The sequence below is a fragment of the Megalobrama amblycephala genome, linkage group LG16, assembly GCF_018812025.1.
Source record: "Megalobrama amblycephala isolate DHTTF-2021 linkage group LG16, ASM1881202v1, whole genome shotgun sequence".
Classification (NCBI taxonomy): Eukaryota; Metazoa; Chordata; class Actinopteri; order Cypriniformes; family Xenocyprididae; genus Megalobrama; species Megalobrama amblycephala.
Window position 1 is genome coordinate 33,997,278 of NC_063059.1, and position 18,341 is coordinate 34,015,618.

Below are 18,341 nucleotides of genomic sequence, written 5' to 3' on the forward strand. Positions count from 1 at the left end.
GTACAAAATATTTGTGTACAATATTTTTTTTTTTCAGGATTATTTGATGAATAGAAAGTTCAAAAGAACAGTGTTTATCTGAAATCTAATCTTTTGTAACATTATAAATGTCTTTACTGTCACTTTTGATTGATTTAATGCATCCTTGCTGAATAAAAGTATTCATTTCCTTAATTTCTTTTCAAAAAAATAAAAATACAAATTCTTACTGACCCCAAACTTTTGAACGGTAGTGTAAAATGTTACAAAAGCTTTGTATTTTAGATAAATGCTGTTCTTTTGAACTTTCTATTCATCAAGGAATCCTGAAAAAAAAAGTACACAACTGTTTTCAACATTGATGATAATAATAAATATTTCTTGAGGAACTAATCATCATATTAGAATGATTTCTGAAGGATCATGTGACACTGAAGACTGGAGTAAAGATGCTGAAAATTCAGCTTTGCCAACACGAGAATAAATTACTTTGTAAAATATATTCAAATAGAAAACAGTCATTTTAAATTGTAATAATTTTTCACAATATTACTGTTTTTACTATATTTTTAATTAAATAAATTAAGCCTTGGTGAGCAGACAAAACGTCTTTTAAAAACATTAAAAATCTTACCGATCCCAAACTTTTGAGCGGTAGTGTATATATTCCAGGATGATTTTCGCTACTGTATTTCAGTATTCAGTATTTCAGAACTGGATTTTTTTGTATTACAGTAATGAGAATTTGTGGATAAAATATGCTTAACTGTCATATAATGAACTTTGATATTTCTACAAATTATTTTCATTATGTAACTTAATTTCTTAGTTTTCTCTTTTGATTTTAAGCTTAAATAGAACCCACTCTCTAATTCTGCAGCTAATGCTTTGAAGAGCCTGAGTGTTTGTCTATGCAACTGCAGTGAGTTTCATATTTCCCCCATCCATGAATATTCCGTGTAAGGTTTGAAAACTGCCTGCAACCTGGTTCCGAGCACCAAGAGATACCAGCTGTATTAGAGCGTCACAGGGAATCATTGCGGTCAGCGCAATCGTTACACACTCTCACTGGGTGGTCCCAGCCACGAGAGGGCACTGGTCTGGTCTTACTGGAGCAGTTCCCACACACTCCCTGCCCACATGCCCTGCAGTGGTGCTTGGACATGCTGGGGATGAAGCGTTTAGCACAGCAGTGGCACTGAGTGATCTCATGATCCGGGATCCAATAGTCTGGTCTTGCAACCCCCTTTACGAAACCTGTATTAAAGGACAAGATGTGCAAAAAAACTGTCATTTGTCACCTCACACTCTTGTGTAAATTCAGACACTTAATGTGTACTGGTAACACTCACAGAGAGGGTAGTCCACTGCGGTGGAGACCATATCGAGAGTGGACTGAGCTACTTCCGTCACTCTGCGGGCAACTAGTGTCCGGGTTTCCGTATTGGCCACTGCAAGGGAGAGAATGTATTGTCTCAGCTCAGCAAAGCAGTCAACATCCCACACTGAGGCCATTAAAAACTGTTTTGGAAAATGCAACCCTGGGAGATATTCTCTGCAGACTGCATGATGCATTACATACACACAAATAAGCACACAGAATCAGTCAAGATGAGAAAATACAAACAGAAACTCAAACGATAGCATAATTTTGCATTAAACAAGAGTACCAAATCCCATATTTGAAATGGTTTATTCTGTGTGTAGAATATTAAAAGCTATTTTTAGGCCACTGATATTACTGGAGTCTTGGATAAATAGATGAATACACTACTGTTCAAAAGTTTAGGGTAAGAAATCAATACTTTCATCCAGCAAGGACACATTAAATTGATCAAAAGTGACAGTAAAGACATTTATAATGTTATAAAAGATTTATATTTTTCAAATAAATGCTGTTCTTTTTAACATTCTATTCATCACATGCCTTATTCAGATGGTAATTGTTTCTCATGTGGACGCAAGGTATTTTAAACATTTACAGGGGCTAGCCGGTGATTTTATTGCCGTCTGAATCCAGAATGTCAGTGTTTTTCTCCCACCACCCACATAAAAATCCCCAGCCGAATTACCTACTGATTTTTGACAAACACCGAGATCATGTGGTGATTTAATTGCCATCCAAATCCACATCTCTGGGTTTATAAAAGAGATCAATACAAAATTCACAGTTTAAATCCTTTATGACCACTGCAGAACACTGTAAGTGTTGAGCTTCGCTTGTAATTTTTTAGTATGGAAATGTTGGAAAGCATTTATAAGAACAATATTTCATCACCGCTCCAGCACAGCAAGTGGAACCTGTACAAAAAGACATAAAAGCACTTAACATTTAAAATGGGCCGTTATTGGCAGCAACAGGTGTGCAATACCACTTTAAAATATGTATGATATACAATTCTATACATTAAATATATAAACCAAGCAGTTTTATGCTTACCTCATGTAAATAAGAGGCTGCATTAACTTTTCCATATTTTTAAAATGACATGCATCATTTTGAGATAAAATGCAAAACCATTTTAACTATATAGCATGACTATCTTCCTATTTTTAAACAGGAGATTTAAACAATCATAGGATATTACAATTTTACATAAGATATGCAATATATAGGATATTATTATTATTTAAATATTAATTTATTTACATTTTATTCCAAGCATGTGCCACTTTATTTACAACAGACTATCATGTGACTGACCACGTGAGCAGCGCGCGTTCCCAGGTTCGTAGGATCACAAAACTAGTACCTTCACCGTGAATAAATCGTCATCCAAATGCATGAGTTTTATCACTGAGGTGCCATGCAAAAATATTTTTTTCACATGAGAAACAATTACGGTGATGAATAGGGCTAAAGAATCCTGAAAAAATTAATCATGGTTTCCACAAAAATATTCAGCAGCACAACTGTTTTCAACATTGATAATTATAAGAAATGTTTCTTGAGCAGCAAGATTTCTGATGGATCATGTCACACTGAAGAGTAATGATGCTGAAAATTCAGCTTTGATCACAGGAATAAATTACATTTTAAAACATATTCAAATGGAAGATAGTTATTTTAAACTGTAATAATATTTCACAATATTACTGTCTTTACAATATTTTTGATCAAATAAATGCAGCCTTTTTGAGCATAAATGCCACTTCACACCGCACAGACAAACACGTTTGTTGGGTTTTGTCTGATCAGTGCGTTACCCCTGTTGGCATCTGTTGGAGTTGGTCGAAGTCAAAAAAAAAAAAAAAAAAACTTACAGACCAGCCCCAAACTTTTGAAGTGAAGGGCAAAGTTTAAGAATTACTCGCTGAACATTTAAAGTGTGCTTTTAAAAGAGAACAATGTCCTCACCCTGTCCAGTTTGCTGGGGTCCTCCCTGCCGGTAACATTCATCACACACTCGTACAGGGGTGCCGCCCCAACCCCTCTCGGGAACTGGCATGCTGTGAGTGGAGCAGGCCTGACAGAAACCCTCGCCACATGAACGACAGTGGTGCTTCCTCTCTGCCTCCTCAAACGCTCGCTTACAACCATGACATTTCTGAACAGACCAACATTATTTGTTTTTACATAATAAAACAACTGATTTGCTTGATATTTTCTTTCACATGCTGTAAGTATATTTTGACATTCTTTTTATATATTCCTATAGGGCATATCGACTTACAATGATTTCAGCATTGGGTTTCCAGTAGGGCGGAGCCACCTGGTCTGTGAGCCAGGCAGCGACAGCTTTGGTTGGGCCTGAGCTATATTCTGACACTGACTGGATTATGTAATTGACTCCATCCAAAACCCGCTGAGCTGCATTCTGATGGTCTGTCTGGAAGCCACCGTTCTACAAGCATAAAAACAACATTAACCACTGTGAGCATCAATGGAGTCAGCATATGGATGGGAACACAGAGAGATAACTCACATCCTGCCAGACATGCTTGACCTCTGGCCGCACCACACTGCTCTCTGGATCCTGGTTGCCCATCCAGTACTGTCTACTCCGGTAGATGATGCCACAGCTGGCACACTCTAAAACATAGCTGTAGAACAAGACCAGGGTTCAGAGCATGGACGAGGACCAGCTTCTGAGGTTAGTTTCAGTAGAAAAAACATCTCACTCACCCTGACCATGCATACTTGGCCAGACCAAGCCATTGATTATCTGAAGAGGCAGATGTTTTGGGTACGACAATCACTTCCCTTCCGCCCTCATAGCACTTCTGTAACAGAAATGGATTATCATTGTTTTCCCATCATCTCTTTGTTTCAAACTGAGAAATCTAATCCATATTGGACAGTTTTTGCAAACGCATTAATCTGAAACCTCAATTAACATAACAAAACAAGGGGCGAATCCGCTTAAATCTAGGGACTAGTCTTAAAGGTACACTATGTAACTTTTTTTTGTTCAAAATTAACAAAATTTAAAGGTGCCCTAGAACTTTTTTTTTAAAAGATGTAATATAAGTATAAGGTGTCCCCTGAATGTGTCTGTGAAGTTTCAGCTCAAAATACCCCATAGATTTTTTTTAATTAATTTTTTTAACTGCCTATTTTGGGGCATAATTAGAAATGCGCCGATTCAGAGTGTGTGGCCCTTTAAATCTTGTGCTCCACGCCCCAAGAGCTCGCGCTTGCCTTAAACAACATAAAAAAAGTTCAAACAGCTAATATAACCCTCAAAATGGATCTTTACAAAATGTTCATCATGCAGCATGTCTAATCGCGTAAGTGCAGTTTTTATTTTGATGTTTACATTTGATTCTGAATGAGTTTGAGGCTATGCTCCGTGGCTAACGGCTAATGCTACACTGTTGGAGAGATTTATAAAGAATGAAGTTGTGTTTATGAATTATACAGACTGCACATGTTTAAAAAATGAAAATAACGACGGCTCTTGTCTCCGTGAATACAGTAAGAAACTATGGTAACTTTAACCACATTTAACAGTACATTAGCAACATGCTAACGAAACATTTAGAAAGACAATTTACAAATATCCCTAAAAATATCATGATATCATGAATCATGTCAGTTATTATTGCTCCATCTGCCATTTTTTGCTATTGTCCTTGCTTGCTTACCTAGTCTGATGATTCAGCAGTGCACATCCAGACGTTCTGCCCTTGTCTAATGCCTTTCATAATGTTGGGAACATGGGCTGGCATATGCAAATATTGGGGGCGTACACCCCGACTGTTACATAACAGTCGGTGTTATGTTGAGATTCACCTGTTCTTCGGAGGTCTTTTAAACAAATGAGATTTATATAAGAAGGAGGAAGCAATGGTGTTTGAGACTCACTGTATGTCATTTCCATGTACTGAACTCTTGTTATTTAACTATGCCGAGGTTAATTCAATTTTTGAATCTAGGGCACCTTTAAATAATGAGTCAATACATCATGTCAATACATTTTTGTCTTACACTGATTCACTATGGTAAGCCTATCATAAGTGTTTATATTTTAGACCTAACAGGATGGTTTACGCGGGAAATTGCATACATGTCACTCGCTTGTGCGTGTATTGTCATATCTGTAAGTAGAGAAAAGTTGCTCCGGCTACTTTGACGTGTGTATGGTGTGGGAGTGGCATAGGTTAGTTAGTTGTCACGAGCAAGAAAGGTTGATATGGCGCCATTAAATCTCGAACGTGCCTTTTTAAACAAACCCCGAACAGAGGAGAGTCTGCTGGCAAAAAGAGAATGTGACAGAACTCGTAATAAAACAAGAATCAACATTGGCTTGGCTTTTTTTGAGATGGCGAGAACTGAGGAATTTGAAAAGTTGTAAAAGTGATGTGGAGATGGCATTTGTAATACTCTACAGGTAATAATGTGTTTTACTGAACTGATAAATTGCTATATATAGCTCTCGAACAGAGTTCATTGTAAAGCATTATCTATTATGAAGGCTCATTTCAATGTAGTTGTTGTAGCTCTGCTGGAATTTATTTTTAAGGAAGTACCACATCTATTAATGGGTAAAGCTACAGTAACATCTTCAGCTTGAGATCCTTTACATCTAAACTGGTTATATCTAATCCTAGTAGTGAATTTTTTATGAGGCAGTATGATAACCATATTCATCCACACAGTCACGCAGAGCCGAAGCACAACCAAAACAACGTTCTTCCGCAAAATGCATGGAATTTTTTTTTTTTTCAACTGCTAGAGGGCCAAAAGTTACATAGTGTACCTTTAATCAGTATTAATTTGAATTCAATTTAGTGTGATTTATTTACATGGAAAAAAACCTGCACATTTGTTTTGCCAAAGTGTTGGTAGCATAGCTGTGTTGTGCATACAATGAGAAACTGTGCAAAATAAAGTAGTGCAAATGGAGAAAATAAGTAATATTAATAAATAAAATATAAACAGTACAACAAAAAGAAAGACAAACAAAACAAACAACTAAACTATAAAATAAACCAAAAACAAATAAACCAAAAACAAAAATAAAACAAAACTAAAAACTAAAAATAAAAACAATAAAAAGGAATTGAAATTAAAACATCAAACTAAACTAAAAGCTAAATAAAATAATGTGAAACAAAACCAAAAAACAAACAAAACCAAAAAACAAAACAAAACAAAACAAAACAGCGATCTTAACCTTGATGTTACCTTACAGATGAGAACTTTATTGTTGTATTGGTGGGCATACTGACACAATCCATCAGCCATGTGCGGGACAGCGTCTTTCTGGTGGTTCATGCCATTTTTACACCGAACACTAAAGTCGTGGGATTTTGAAGAAGTTAGTTATGATTTGCTAGCTCTTAAAGGTTCTTGAACAATACTGCTCTATTAAGTCATACACACAAACACAAGCAATAACAACAACAATTGATGCAAGACCTAATTACATTCAAGTGCACTGACAGCTTTTTGTTTTTTCTGTGCGACTCGTTTCTGTACATTAGTTTTGCATGCTGAGTAGAGATCCTAGTTCTTTATAACTGTGAATCACCAAATAATGAAGTGGCTCAGTGTTGATGCAATGAAATTAGAGTCTGGTGTATGACGCAGCAGAAATTTCCTTGATTTACTATGCATCAAACACATAGCATCTGTGAGGTGCATTAAAGTGATATTTCACCCAAAAATGAAATTCTGTCATCATTTACTCACCCTCAAGTTGTTCCAAACCTGTATGAATTTCTTTTGTCTGTTGAACACAAAAGAAGATATTTTGAAGAATGTTTATAACCAAACAGTTGATGGACCCTATTATTTTTTTCCTTACTATGGAAGTCAATGAGGTCCATCAACTGTTTGGTTAGGAACATTCTTCCAAATATCTTTTTTTGAGTTTAGCAGAAAAAAATAAATTCACACAGGCTTGGAACAACTTGAGGGTGAGTAAATGATGACAGAATTTTAATTTTTGGGTAAACTATCCCTTTAAACACAACCTGCAAATTAAACAAATCCATTCAATCTATTGCTCTGAGCATAAAGTCTGTGTGGACTTACTTGCAGCTGAGACAGACTGATGGGCAAGTGAAATATTCATCAGGAAAAAATGAGCATATGCTGATTTTGTCATCCGAGATCTCGCCACAGAACCTGTCGCTCAAGGCCTGAGAGAGAGCAGAGCAGTGAGGTCCAGTGAAGCGCAGTTTCAGAAACATGCTCAGTGGACAAAGGTGAACACAAACATTATATGCATACACTGACCCCAAAAAGTACTTTAGGACACTTAAAGTTTGGGATAGGCAAGATGTTTTGTAAGATGTAATGTAATTTATTCCTGTGACGTGAAGCTGAATTTTCAGCATCATTACTCCAGTCCTCAGTGTCACATGATCCTTCAGAAATAATTCTAATATGCTGATTCGATGGTCAAGAAACTTTGGATGCATGCCCCCCATTCACTCCCATTACAAAGCTAGGAAGAGCCAGGATATTATTAAATATATCTTCTTAAAAGAAGATAGTCATATACATGGCTTGAGGGTAAGTCACGGGATAATTTTTATTTTTGGGTGAACTATCCCTTTAATTGCATTAGATACAAAATAAATCAAACAAAACATCAAAGCTTAAGTGTCTAATTTCTTTTTGGAGCCACTTTACACAGACATACACAAAGAAATGCGTGAGGAGCTACCTTCAACGCACTGAACACAATGGCAGGCTGGCGCGGGGCTCGCTGGGATGTGTTGTTCACTTGCTGATTGACTATCTGCAGTAACTGTGAGTAGTCTGTGGGGGGAGTGATGGTCTGGGTGCCCACATACTGAACGGAGCTGAAGGCGTCTGTGCTCTGGCCCAAGTCATGGAAGCGCTTTTGCAACAGTGTGTCTGCTTGCCCCAGGGCAGAGGCATCTGGATAAGAAAACAAACCCATATTTCTCTAGCCTGACACTTCATCGGAAGACAATAGTTCAAAAGTTTCAAAATAAAAAGATGAAAGAAGTGTTTACAGGCATATACAGCTTTTTTATGCGTTTTATATAATATTTTTTATGAACCATGATTTACATCATGCTGAAAACATTGGGTTTACCCAAGGGTACAATTGTAATTGAGCAGTATTGTGATCTTTGTAACCTGAGTCACTCTGCCTTGGGATTTACCTGCAATCTGTGTTAGATAACTAGTAGCTTAACCATTAAGTCACTTAAATCACCTTTCATTCCCATTCTGATGCTCCAGTGTTTTGATTTTCTTTTGGACAAATGACAAAAATAAAAGGATTTTATGAATATCCATGTCCTTTGAAAATGTGCCCTAATAAAATAAGTTTATTGTGCAGTAATCTTTTATAGAAGCAATAAGGCACCTGAAGAAGCAATATTGTATAATATTTTATATAATATCTCTTTGTATCCATGTTGGTTTCATAAGACTTGACATAAGAATATGTTTATACCATATTCAAAAAAAGTTACAATTTAATCATTTAAATTCAAAAATGTCATGTGGTCTAACAATAAATAAAAAGTAAAAACATTTTCCATGCACTTTGCGTAAATGTGCACACATTATTTGTTAATGTTTTAAAATATACTTAAGTATATAAATTATTTTTTTTTTTTTTAATTATTATTTTTAACTTGACACAGTTATGTTTTTTTTTTGTTATGTTGATTGCACCACATGACTATTTCAAACTTTTGACTTTTTTTCAACTAATAAGCAGTGAAAAACTTTTAGTAAAAAATTAAATAAAATAAATTAATTTTCTTCATTATGATAACAGGACAGTTCAAAATGAATTTTAATTCACAAATTAAACACATTCTTATCATACATTTTAAGGGATAGTTCACCCAAAAATGAAAATTATCCCATGATTTACTCGCCCTCAAGCCATCCTGGGTGTATATGACTTTCTTCTTTCAGACGAACATAATCTGAGATATATTAAAAAATATCCTGGCTCTTCCAAGCTTTATAATGGTAGTGAATGGGGCTTGAGATTTTGAAGCCCAAAAAAGTACATCCATCCATCATAAAAGTAATCCATACAGCTCCAGTGGGTTAATAAAGGCCTTCTGAAGCAAAGTGATGAGTTTTTGTAAGAAAAAAATCTATATTTTTACTTTATAAACTAGAATCACTAGCTAGTGATTATTGCCTGTAAAGTTATACATATGGAAATTTTTCTTACAAAAATGCATCGCTTTGCTTCAGAAGGCCTTTATTAACCCCCTGGAGTTGTATGGATTACTTTTATGATGGATGGATGCACTTTTTGGGCTTCAAAATCATGAGCCCCATTCACTATTCATTTTTTTCATTTTTCATTCACTACCATTATAAAGCCTGGAAAAGCCAGGATATTTTATTAATATAATTCCAATTGTGTTCGTCTGAAAGAAGACAGTCATATACACCGATGACTTGAGGGCATGGGATAATTTTCATTTTAGGGTGAACTAACCCTAAGTCTTTGTCTGTATGCATGCATTGCATTCCTACTGTATTTTTGATTAAAATAATAGATAAAACTTAGCAAAAAATAGTATTTTGTTATTGGCCCGGCATATTACTGACTAAAATCTCTCTAAAGATTCATCATTTGACTAGAGACAATGAAACAAATTGAAATTCTCATCACTAAGCAAAGAGAAATAAAAGTGGGAATGATGAAACAATTCAGTTTGACTGACAACTTGTGTTTTTCCAGTGGGATTCTCCACCAGTCTGAATTCAGGACTTTTTCAAAGATCCCCCTGGCTATGTGTTTAGGCCCCATGAGGGTGTGCAGACCCAAGTTGAAGCAACAATCCCTTTGCCTCAGGCTAGTCGTACAACAGCCTTTGGCAACAACATGTATCAGAAAAATGCTGTGTTCATATTGATAAACACTTCGGGTCTTGTAAATGTGAAAGTCTGCTTGCTCTGGCTTACCTTGGCCTAGCAGCTGAGTGCGAGAAGTCTCCTGGAAAACTATTACGGCAGGTCCCAGGCTGGAGAGAGGCACGTCCAGCCCGCAGCGGTTAGACAGAGTGCGGAGCTCAGGTGTAAAGTGCTTCAGGTAAGCTGCCGACGCGCTGCCGAGGAACTGAAACATGTCGTTGTGCAGCCTCTCAGCTCTTGTGCGGTAAACGACCACGTCTGATACGGCCAGAACCTTCAGCAGCAGACGCATCCGGCGGTTCTGCTGACTGGCGGCACCAAGCAGGCCCTCTGTATCCAGTACGATCAAGTTCAGGTGAGGATCGTAGGCGGCCCATACGCCCACCGTGCATGAGGATGGAGACGGAGATGTGGCAAATACCTCCTCGCCATCGAAAAGCACGTGGTTAAGCGTGTGGGACTTGCCGTCGCCCGTGTTGCCGAAGATGGAAAGCACTTTGACTGCTTGAGCAGCACTGCAGCCCAACCTCTGCAAAAAATGGCCTTCGTTCTTTACCTGGGAGAGAAAAAGTATGAGAGACATCAGGTTTATAGAGAATGGTCCGAAAAAGAGAATATATCCAGTGAGTGGCAGTCCTTTGGGGTGAAAGTGCCTCATTGATGCCAGAGGTCAAAGGCAACAGTAACTCAAATAACCACTACTGAGGTTTGCAGAACAGCATCTCTGAACACACAACACATCAAACCTTCATGCAAAAGGGTGCTACTCCTGTCATGACATGCAGATGGTAGAGCCTAGAATTTGGCGTAAACAACATGAAAGCATGATCCATCCTGACTTGTATCAACGGTTTAGGCTGCTGCTGGTGGTGTGATGGTGTGGGGGATATTTTCTTAGCACACTTTGGACCACTTCTGACCAATCGAGCATCGTTTAAATGCCACAGCCTACCTGAGTATTGCTGCAAACCATGTCCATCCCTTTATTACCACAGTGTTTCCATCTTCTGATGGCTACTTCAAGCAGGATAACACAACGTGTCAGCTCAATTAATCTCAAACTGGTTTCTTGAACATGACAACGAGTTCACTATATTCAAATGGCCTCCACAGTCACCAGATCTCAATCCAGTAGAGCACCTTTGGGATGTGTTGGAATGTGAGATTCGCTTCAACTGCATGAAACATCTCTGAGGAATTAAGGCAGTTCTGAAGGCAGAAGGGGGTCCAAACCAGTACTAACAAGGTGTACCTAATAAAATGGCCGGTGGATGTATGTATCTATCTATCTATCTATCTATCTATCTAAGTATCTATCGGGGACACTTAATATTCAACAATATTACTTAATTGACCCTTCGCCGAGAGTTTGATTGACAAGCGATCTAACCAATCATAACGCAGAATCTGCAATTTTGTCCAACAAAGCAGTCAGGAGTTAGAAGATTAAAGGGTTAGTTCACCCAAAAATGAAAATTCTGTCATTTATTACTCTCATGCCGTTCCACACCCGTAAGACCTTCATTCATCTTAAGAACACGAATTAAGATATTTTATCTTAAACACTGAAGCAGTGTTTTGAAATCAGCCATCACTAAATAAGTCGTTATTTTATTTTTTTGGCGCACCAAAAATATTCTCGTCGCTTTATAATATTAATATTGAACCACTGTACTCACATGAACCGATTTAAATATGTTTTTAGTACCTTAATGGATCTTGAGAGAGGAAATGTCATTGCTGTCTATGCAGGCCTCACGGAGCCATCGGATTTCAACTAAAATATCTTCATTTGTGTTCCGAAGATGAACGAAGGTCTTATGGGTTTGGAACGACATGAGGGTGAGTAATAAATTACATTATTTTCATTTTTGGGTGATCTAACCTCGGTGGTCTTGAGCTTGAAAAATGGTGTGTATTTACGTCTTTCTGCGTTTGAAACAACATTCCTTCTGATGTTCATTCATGTTTATTTGATGCAATAAATGAACTAGTAGGAAAAGATGATCGGTTCACGAGCCGCTTGAGCTGAAGCGCTACAGCAATCTGTCATGACACAAAACGTTTTTTTTATTGTTCGAATTTCTTTAAAAAATTACACAATTTGAAAGCTGGGACTTTATTTAATATCATAAGTAACCTGCTCTGTCTTGTCTGTCGACGTATTGTCAGTGTCCTCTTTGCTCCACAATGTATTTTTCACTCTGTGTGGCGTGACAGCGCCATGGCTTGTCAGACAAAGCAACAGTAACTAAGGGGGGCGAGTCTTTGCGAAGGGTCAATTGACTGCACTGACACTAATGGATAACTGAACTGATCTGCAAGATGTCTTTTTTTCTTTCTTTTTTTTTTTTGCAGAGCTGCTTTATAGATGAAATTAAGTAATTTAATAACTGATAACTAATTTAATAATCTTTACATCATAACTGAATCAACACTAAACTGACTTCAGCTGAACAATGACACTATTTTCTTTTAGAGCTGCTTTACAGTCTGTTTGCATCATTGAATCATTTACCTGTTATCACAGTAAAGCTGCTTTGAAACAATCTGTATTGTATAAAGCGCTATATATAGGTGACTTGACTTGTCTATCTAAGAATCTTGAAGGGACAGTTCGCCCAAATATTATTATCATGAATGATGACTGAGTCATCCTGCCTTTTGTGTTCTACTGAAGAAAGAAAGTCAGATTTTGAACAACAAAGAGTAAGTACATAATGAAGCTTAATTTTTGGTCTCTATACAGTAACAATCTCACATGAAAGTAATTAACCACTTTCATGTCTGTAAACTATCCAAAATGGCACTGTCACTGTTGACTCTCAGTCAATAGATAACAGTTAATATTATATTCATATGCCATGGTATTAACAACGTACATCAATAATATAATGGTATCATTATGATACGTGTCCAAAAACATAATATACCTTGGTTATATCCTTATATACACACACACAAATGGTAACACTATGGTAAAGTTTAAAACCATAACATAACAGCAGTATACAACACTGAGGTCATTTAATGTTTATAAATCACACTGTGTTGACAGATGTATCATGTGCTGTATCACATGGCTCTGTAATAATGTGGATGTACGTGACAAAAACACAAACCATAATCAATGATGATCGACCTGTAAAGATTACATGTCAGTGAGATTCCTAAATGTTGACAAAAGACAGCTCTTCCTCCTCGTGATTTAGTTGACAGTTTGGGGTTAGTTTATCTGTATTATTCATATCACACATATTATTATTAGTTATTACCATGTTTATGATTTGACAAACACCTCTCAAAGTGTATAAAAACAACAAAGACACTACATGTGCTTTTACCTAATAGCTTGATGGCTAACACAGAAGCTAACAAAAACAAACCTGCAAGCTTTCGTTTTCGTCCACCAGGAGAAAACTCCGGCCATTTTCCTTCTGCTCGTCCATCTTAGCAGACCCGAGACAAATCTCATCCATATCTTTCAGCAGCATTTCAGACATCGTGAAAGATTTAAAACCATCCCAACTCCCTGGAAAGCTAGTTACACTACAACTGTCCCAGGACTACTTAGTTATCAAGCTGAACTGCAGAGGGCGCTGTTGGTGTTCTATCAAGCGCCTTCATTTTGTATTACTGAGCACTTTCTTGACTCCCTCTAGTGGTTATTATGATGAACTGTCTTGTAGATGTCTTTGTGTGCAGAAAACAAGAAGTTTATACTGGAGTCAATAAAAACAAGTCTCCATAAAATAAGCTCTCACATGAGCTTATTATTCTATAATAATTATGACTTTAAAAAAAGGTAACATTTTGTAAACTGTTGGTGCAAACAGAATATCACTGATGTTTAATTATGTTTCAGAATTTCTTACATTGCAATAATGAAATGAGGATTAGCTCAACTATAAAACCCCCTTTAAAAATGCACAAATTTTAGTGTTCTGCAGAAATCCCTTATGAATCAACAGGACATTTTTTGTTCACAGTCTTTCCATAGAGCTTGCTAAGGTTCATTAAATATTTGTTAGCAGGGATCTATAAATATCACATGTCACAGAATGCCTTCAAAGTGGCGCCATTGCAGTTAACTGGACTGAAGAGCACTTTATAGTCACTTTTAGAGGTCAATCTGGCCTCTTGTCACAGTATTTGAATCCACATGATTGATGAATGTGCATTTTATAAGTAGAATAAAAACATATAGGAGAATTATTAGACTATAAGTATTAACGTTATTGTCTCTGTAGTTAATATATAGGCTATATCAGCAGTCCACATGGAGGAGGATAACATGCTTTATTAAAAATAGAATATAATGTCTTAAAGGATTAGTTCACTTTCAAATTAAAATTTCCTGACAATTTACTCACCCCCCATGTCATCCAAGATGTTCATGACTTTCTTTCTTCAGTCGAAAAGAAATTTAGGTTTTTGATTAAAACATTCCAGGATTATTCTCCTTATAGTGGACTTCAATGGACCCTAAACGGTTGAAGGTCAAAATTACAGTTCCAGTGCAGCTTCAAAGGGCTTTAAACGATACCAGATGAGGAATAAGAGTCTTATCTAGCGAAACAATCGCTCATTTTCAAAAAAAAACAAAAAAAACAATTATATACATTTTATCCATAAATGCTCATCTTGAACTAGCTCTCTTCTTCTTCTTCTTCTTCTTCTTCTCTATTTGAATTCCAGCAGTGTAGACACTGCTAAGTGTATTACTGCCCTCCACAGGTCAAAATTTGAACTAAATTGTCATATACAATATGCTAGCGCAAATATATATTAGTTCAAACTCTGACCTGTGGAGGGCAGCATCTACACTGCTGGAATTCAAATAGAGAAGAAGAAGAAGAAGAAGAAGAAGAAGAAGAAGAAGAAGAAGAGAGCTAGTTTAAGATGAGCATTTATGGTTAAAATGTATATAATTTTTTATTTATTTTTTTAGAAAATGAGTTATGGTTTCTCTAGATAAGACCCTTATTTCTCGTCTGGTATCGTTTAAAGCCCTTTGAAACTGCACTGAAACTGTAATTTTGACCTTCAACCGTTTGGGGTCCATTGAGGTCCACTATAAGGAGAATAATCCTGGAATGTTTTCCTCAATATTTCTTTTCGACTGAAGAAAGAAAGACATGGACATCTTGGATGGCATGGGGGTGAGTAAATCATCAGGAACTAAAGTAAACTAATCCTTTAATGAAAATGTAAAATGCAGAAAATTTTGATTGAGGGTTAGATTTAGGAGATGAAAACGGTGTAATGCATATTTGAAAAGTGTGTGTTCAAATATACATTAGTGAGAAAGATATGTATGATTATTAAATAAATTATTTAATAAAGCAATGTGATATTGATCAATGCCAACCTAATTTTGATGTAATTATCTCTTATAGCCTATATAGTAGGCTAGCCTATAATTGTAAGAACGAATGATTTCTTTCTGCCATAGCTCTCTAGAAATATTCCCATTTCTCTATACGAATCAACAAAGCTACTGACAGACAGTCCAGCAATCCAACCTTGAATTTACAGTAGATGTTTTGGCTTACCCATACAAAATCAAGGCGGGACTAGTATACAGTTAACCCCAGTGCATTGTTCTATTTGTAGTTCAAGCGCCGCTGACTCCTGCAGACACAAGGGAATTAAAACTACATTTCCCAGCGCTCATCATCAGTCAGCCGTGCTCCTATTGGCTGGCTGATCCAGCCGCAGCCCCAGAGAATGAATGAAATTGAAATTGCTGCTATATTACATGTACAATACCGGGGATCTGCAGTCTTACATTGTATCATTCTATATCAAAATGGCCACAGTGGTCCAAAATCCTCTGAAATCGTAAGTAAAAATATTTATGTTTTAATGCTTTATGGGATACATGTCATGCAACAAACAGCGTTCGTTCAAATTCACAAATATGCAAACATCTTTAAAAGTATAAAATGCCGGCGAGGTTTAAACTACGAATGCATGTTGAAATGCAATAAATCATAATGCATGCGACGACATTTTGTCATCTGAGCAAATATGGCACGTTGTAAAGTGCAGAGTCTCGGGTGTCATTTCTGCATATGCACAGTGATATGGAGGAATGTTGGGAATGTTGACCCGGCGTCAGTATTGATCACTAGGAACTTACAGTTGTTGGTATTGGAATCGGAGAGTTCACTGGTCACCAAGATAAACGATGACACTTGAACATTTTTGCTTTTGCTTTTGTATAAAATGATGTCAAACAAGATGATATGCTGCCTGTAAGAGGGATGTGCAAACTGGCTGAACTGGAAAATGTTACAATTTATCACACTAAGCAATGGTTTTGCATCGCACGCGGTGATCACATACATAAGATTGTACAAATCACATGCATCGTGCATATGAATTATTAGCGTTATGAATGCATGGTATTTTAGTGGCGTGTAACATTTGATATGTTTCATGCGCCGTTGAATTAATGCACATTCCGTGAAGTTTCCATTAGATTCCTTTGTGCACACTGACACATTTTTTCGGCGTGCGGCACGCAGACGCCACACGGGCTCAGTGCCAAAAATTGCTTTACATTCGTCTGCTAGAGACGGGGACCTTCCGAATGGGGAGACGTGTTTGTATTTGGCATGAATATGTGACTGTAGCTCTTGTATCTTATTAAGGGGGAAATTGCACTTTCTTAACCTGCGAGGTTGCATCTCTTGTAACTACCACCACGACTGCCTACCTTGACCCAAAACGTCTTAACAACGGTGTTTTGTGGTTGCAGTTTGGTAACGTCACGTTGGTAACGTGTTGGTATTACGTTTTGAAAAAATACCAAAATACAACCAGGCCACATTACAAAGCTCGTGGAATGTTAGGTGTCTACTTTTTATAACTTAAGCTATTATAAATTATTAATTTTATGATTGATATCACTTCAAGTTTGTGAATGGAGGCGACTTTTTTGAATGACAAATTTCTCGCTCGCGCAAAAACCGTTAACTGACTAGAGCGGCGCGCGCAGCATTCAGTCAGACAGGATGAGGTTTTGTGAGGTAAGACACTTATTTAACCATATATATGACAAATTATACGTCCAAATCTGTCAAAAATAACAAATGAGAGTAATATAAGTGAAATAACATTCGAGTATAGCGCTACAACACCGGTTATTCACATTTACACGACATAATTTGAATTCAGACAAAAAAAAAAACGTATTCAGAGGTGCCAAATTAAGTGGGACTTAACATAAGTCTAGCAAATATACATTAATATAGCTGCTTTCGTCACTATGTGTGTGTTTTTCGTAAAAATCTGGAGTCTGAATACACACCTGTCCTACGTTCAGTTCATCACGTGCCTTACGTGACCTTTTTGAACGCACAGTGGACGCCATTTGCGTAACCAGTGCTAGACGGCCATTAAACGTCAATTTCCTGTCCATACTGTACCTATACACAGTAACTTACATCATAATAGTTTTTGTGTGACAATGGGTATTGTAACCAAAAACAAAACGTATTTTTTGGACATTTAACTAGGCTACCTTAGCGTATCATATAAATAGCCCTATTGGTAACAAATAATATAGTCATTTATAGTAAATACTATAGTGTTTTTGAACCATACTATAGTAAATTGTAGTATACTGTATATGTTATAGTATTTACAACACTTTGTTAATGAATGCTGCAGCATACTGTAGTATTAACTATAGTGAACTGATAAACTGTAAAAAAAAATAACAAATGAGAGTAATATAAGTGAAATAACATTCGAGTAAAGTGCTACAACACCGGTTATTCACATTTACACGATAGCCTTGGCATAATTTGAATTCAGACAAATAAAAATACTTATTCAGAGGTGCCAAATTAAGTGGGACTTAACATAAGTCTAGAAAATATACATTAATATAGCTGCTTTCGTCACTATGTGTATGTTTTTCGTAAAAATCTGGAGTTTGAATACACACCTGTCCTACGTTCAGTTCATCACGTGCCTCACGTGACCTTTTTGAATGTACAGTGGACGCCATTTGCGTAACCAGTGCTAGACG

The 18,341-nt window shown here is 36.7% G+C and overlaps 2 protein-coding genes across 2 annotated transcripts in view; one reads left to right on the forward strand and one right to left on the reverse strand.

The window, feature by feature from the left end:
• Positions 1 to 545: 545 nt before the first annotated feature.
• si:ch211-11n16.2 (zinc finger FYVE domain-containing protein 1) lies at positions 546 to 13,892 on the reverse strand. Its single transcript, XM_048161502.1, has 11 exons — positions 13,684 to 13,892; positions 10,349 to 10,853; positions 8,100 to 8,317; positions 7,463 to 7,569; positions 6,611 to 6,719; positions 4,106 to 4,203; positions 3,906 to 4,023; positions 3,654 to 3,824; positions 3,338 to 3,527; positions 1,332 to 1,430; positions 546 to 1,236 (listed from the first exon to the last, which is right to left on the reverse strand). The coding sequence occupies exons 1-11, from the start codon at positions 13,798 to 13,800 to the stop codon at positions 1,004 to 1,006; spliced, it is 1,965 nt and encodes a 654-aa protein (XP_048017459.1). The 5' UTR covers positions 13,801 to 13,892; the 3' UTR covers positions 546 to 1,003.
• Positions 13,893 to 16,027: 2,135 nt separating this feature from the next.
• The window catches only part of dpf1 (double PHD fingers 1), a 71,020-nt gene continuing 68,706 nt past the window's right edge, over positions 16,028 to 18,341 (forward strand). The window contains 2 exon segments of the mRNA XM_048161210.1: positions 16,028 to 16,075; positions 16,077 to 16,141. Coding sequence (XP_048017167.1) covers positions 16,028 to 16,075; positions 16,077 to 16,141 — 113 coding nt within the window.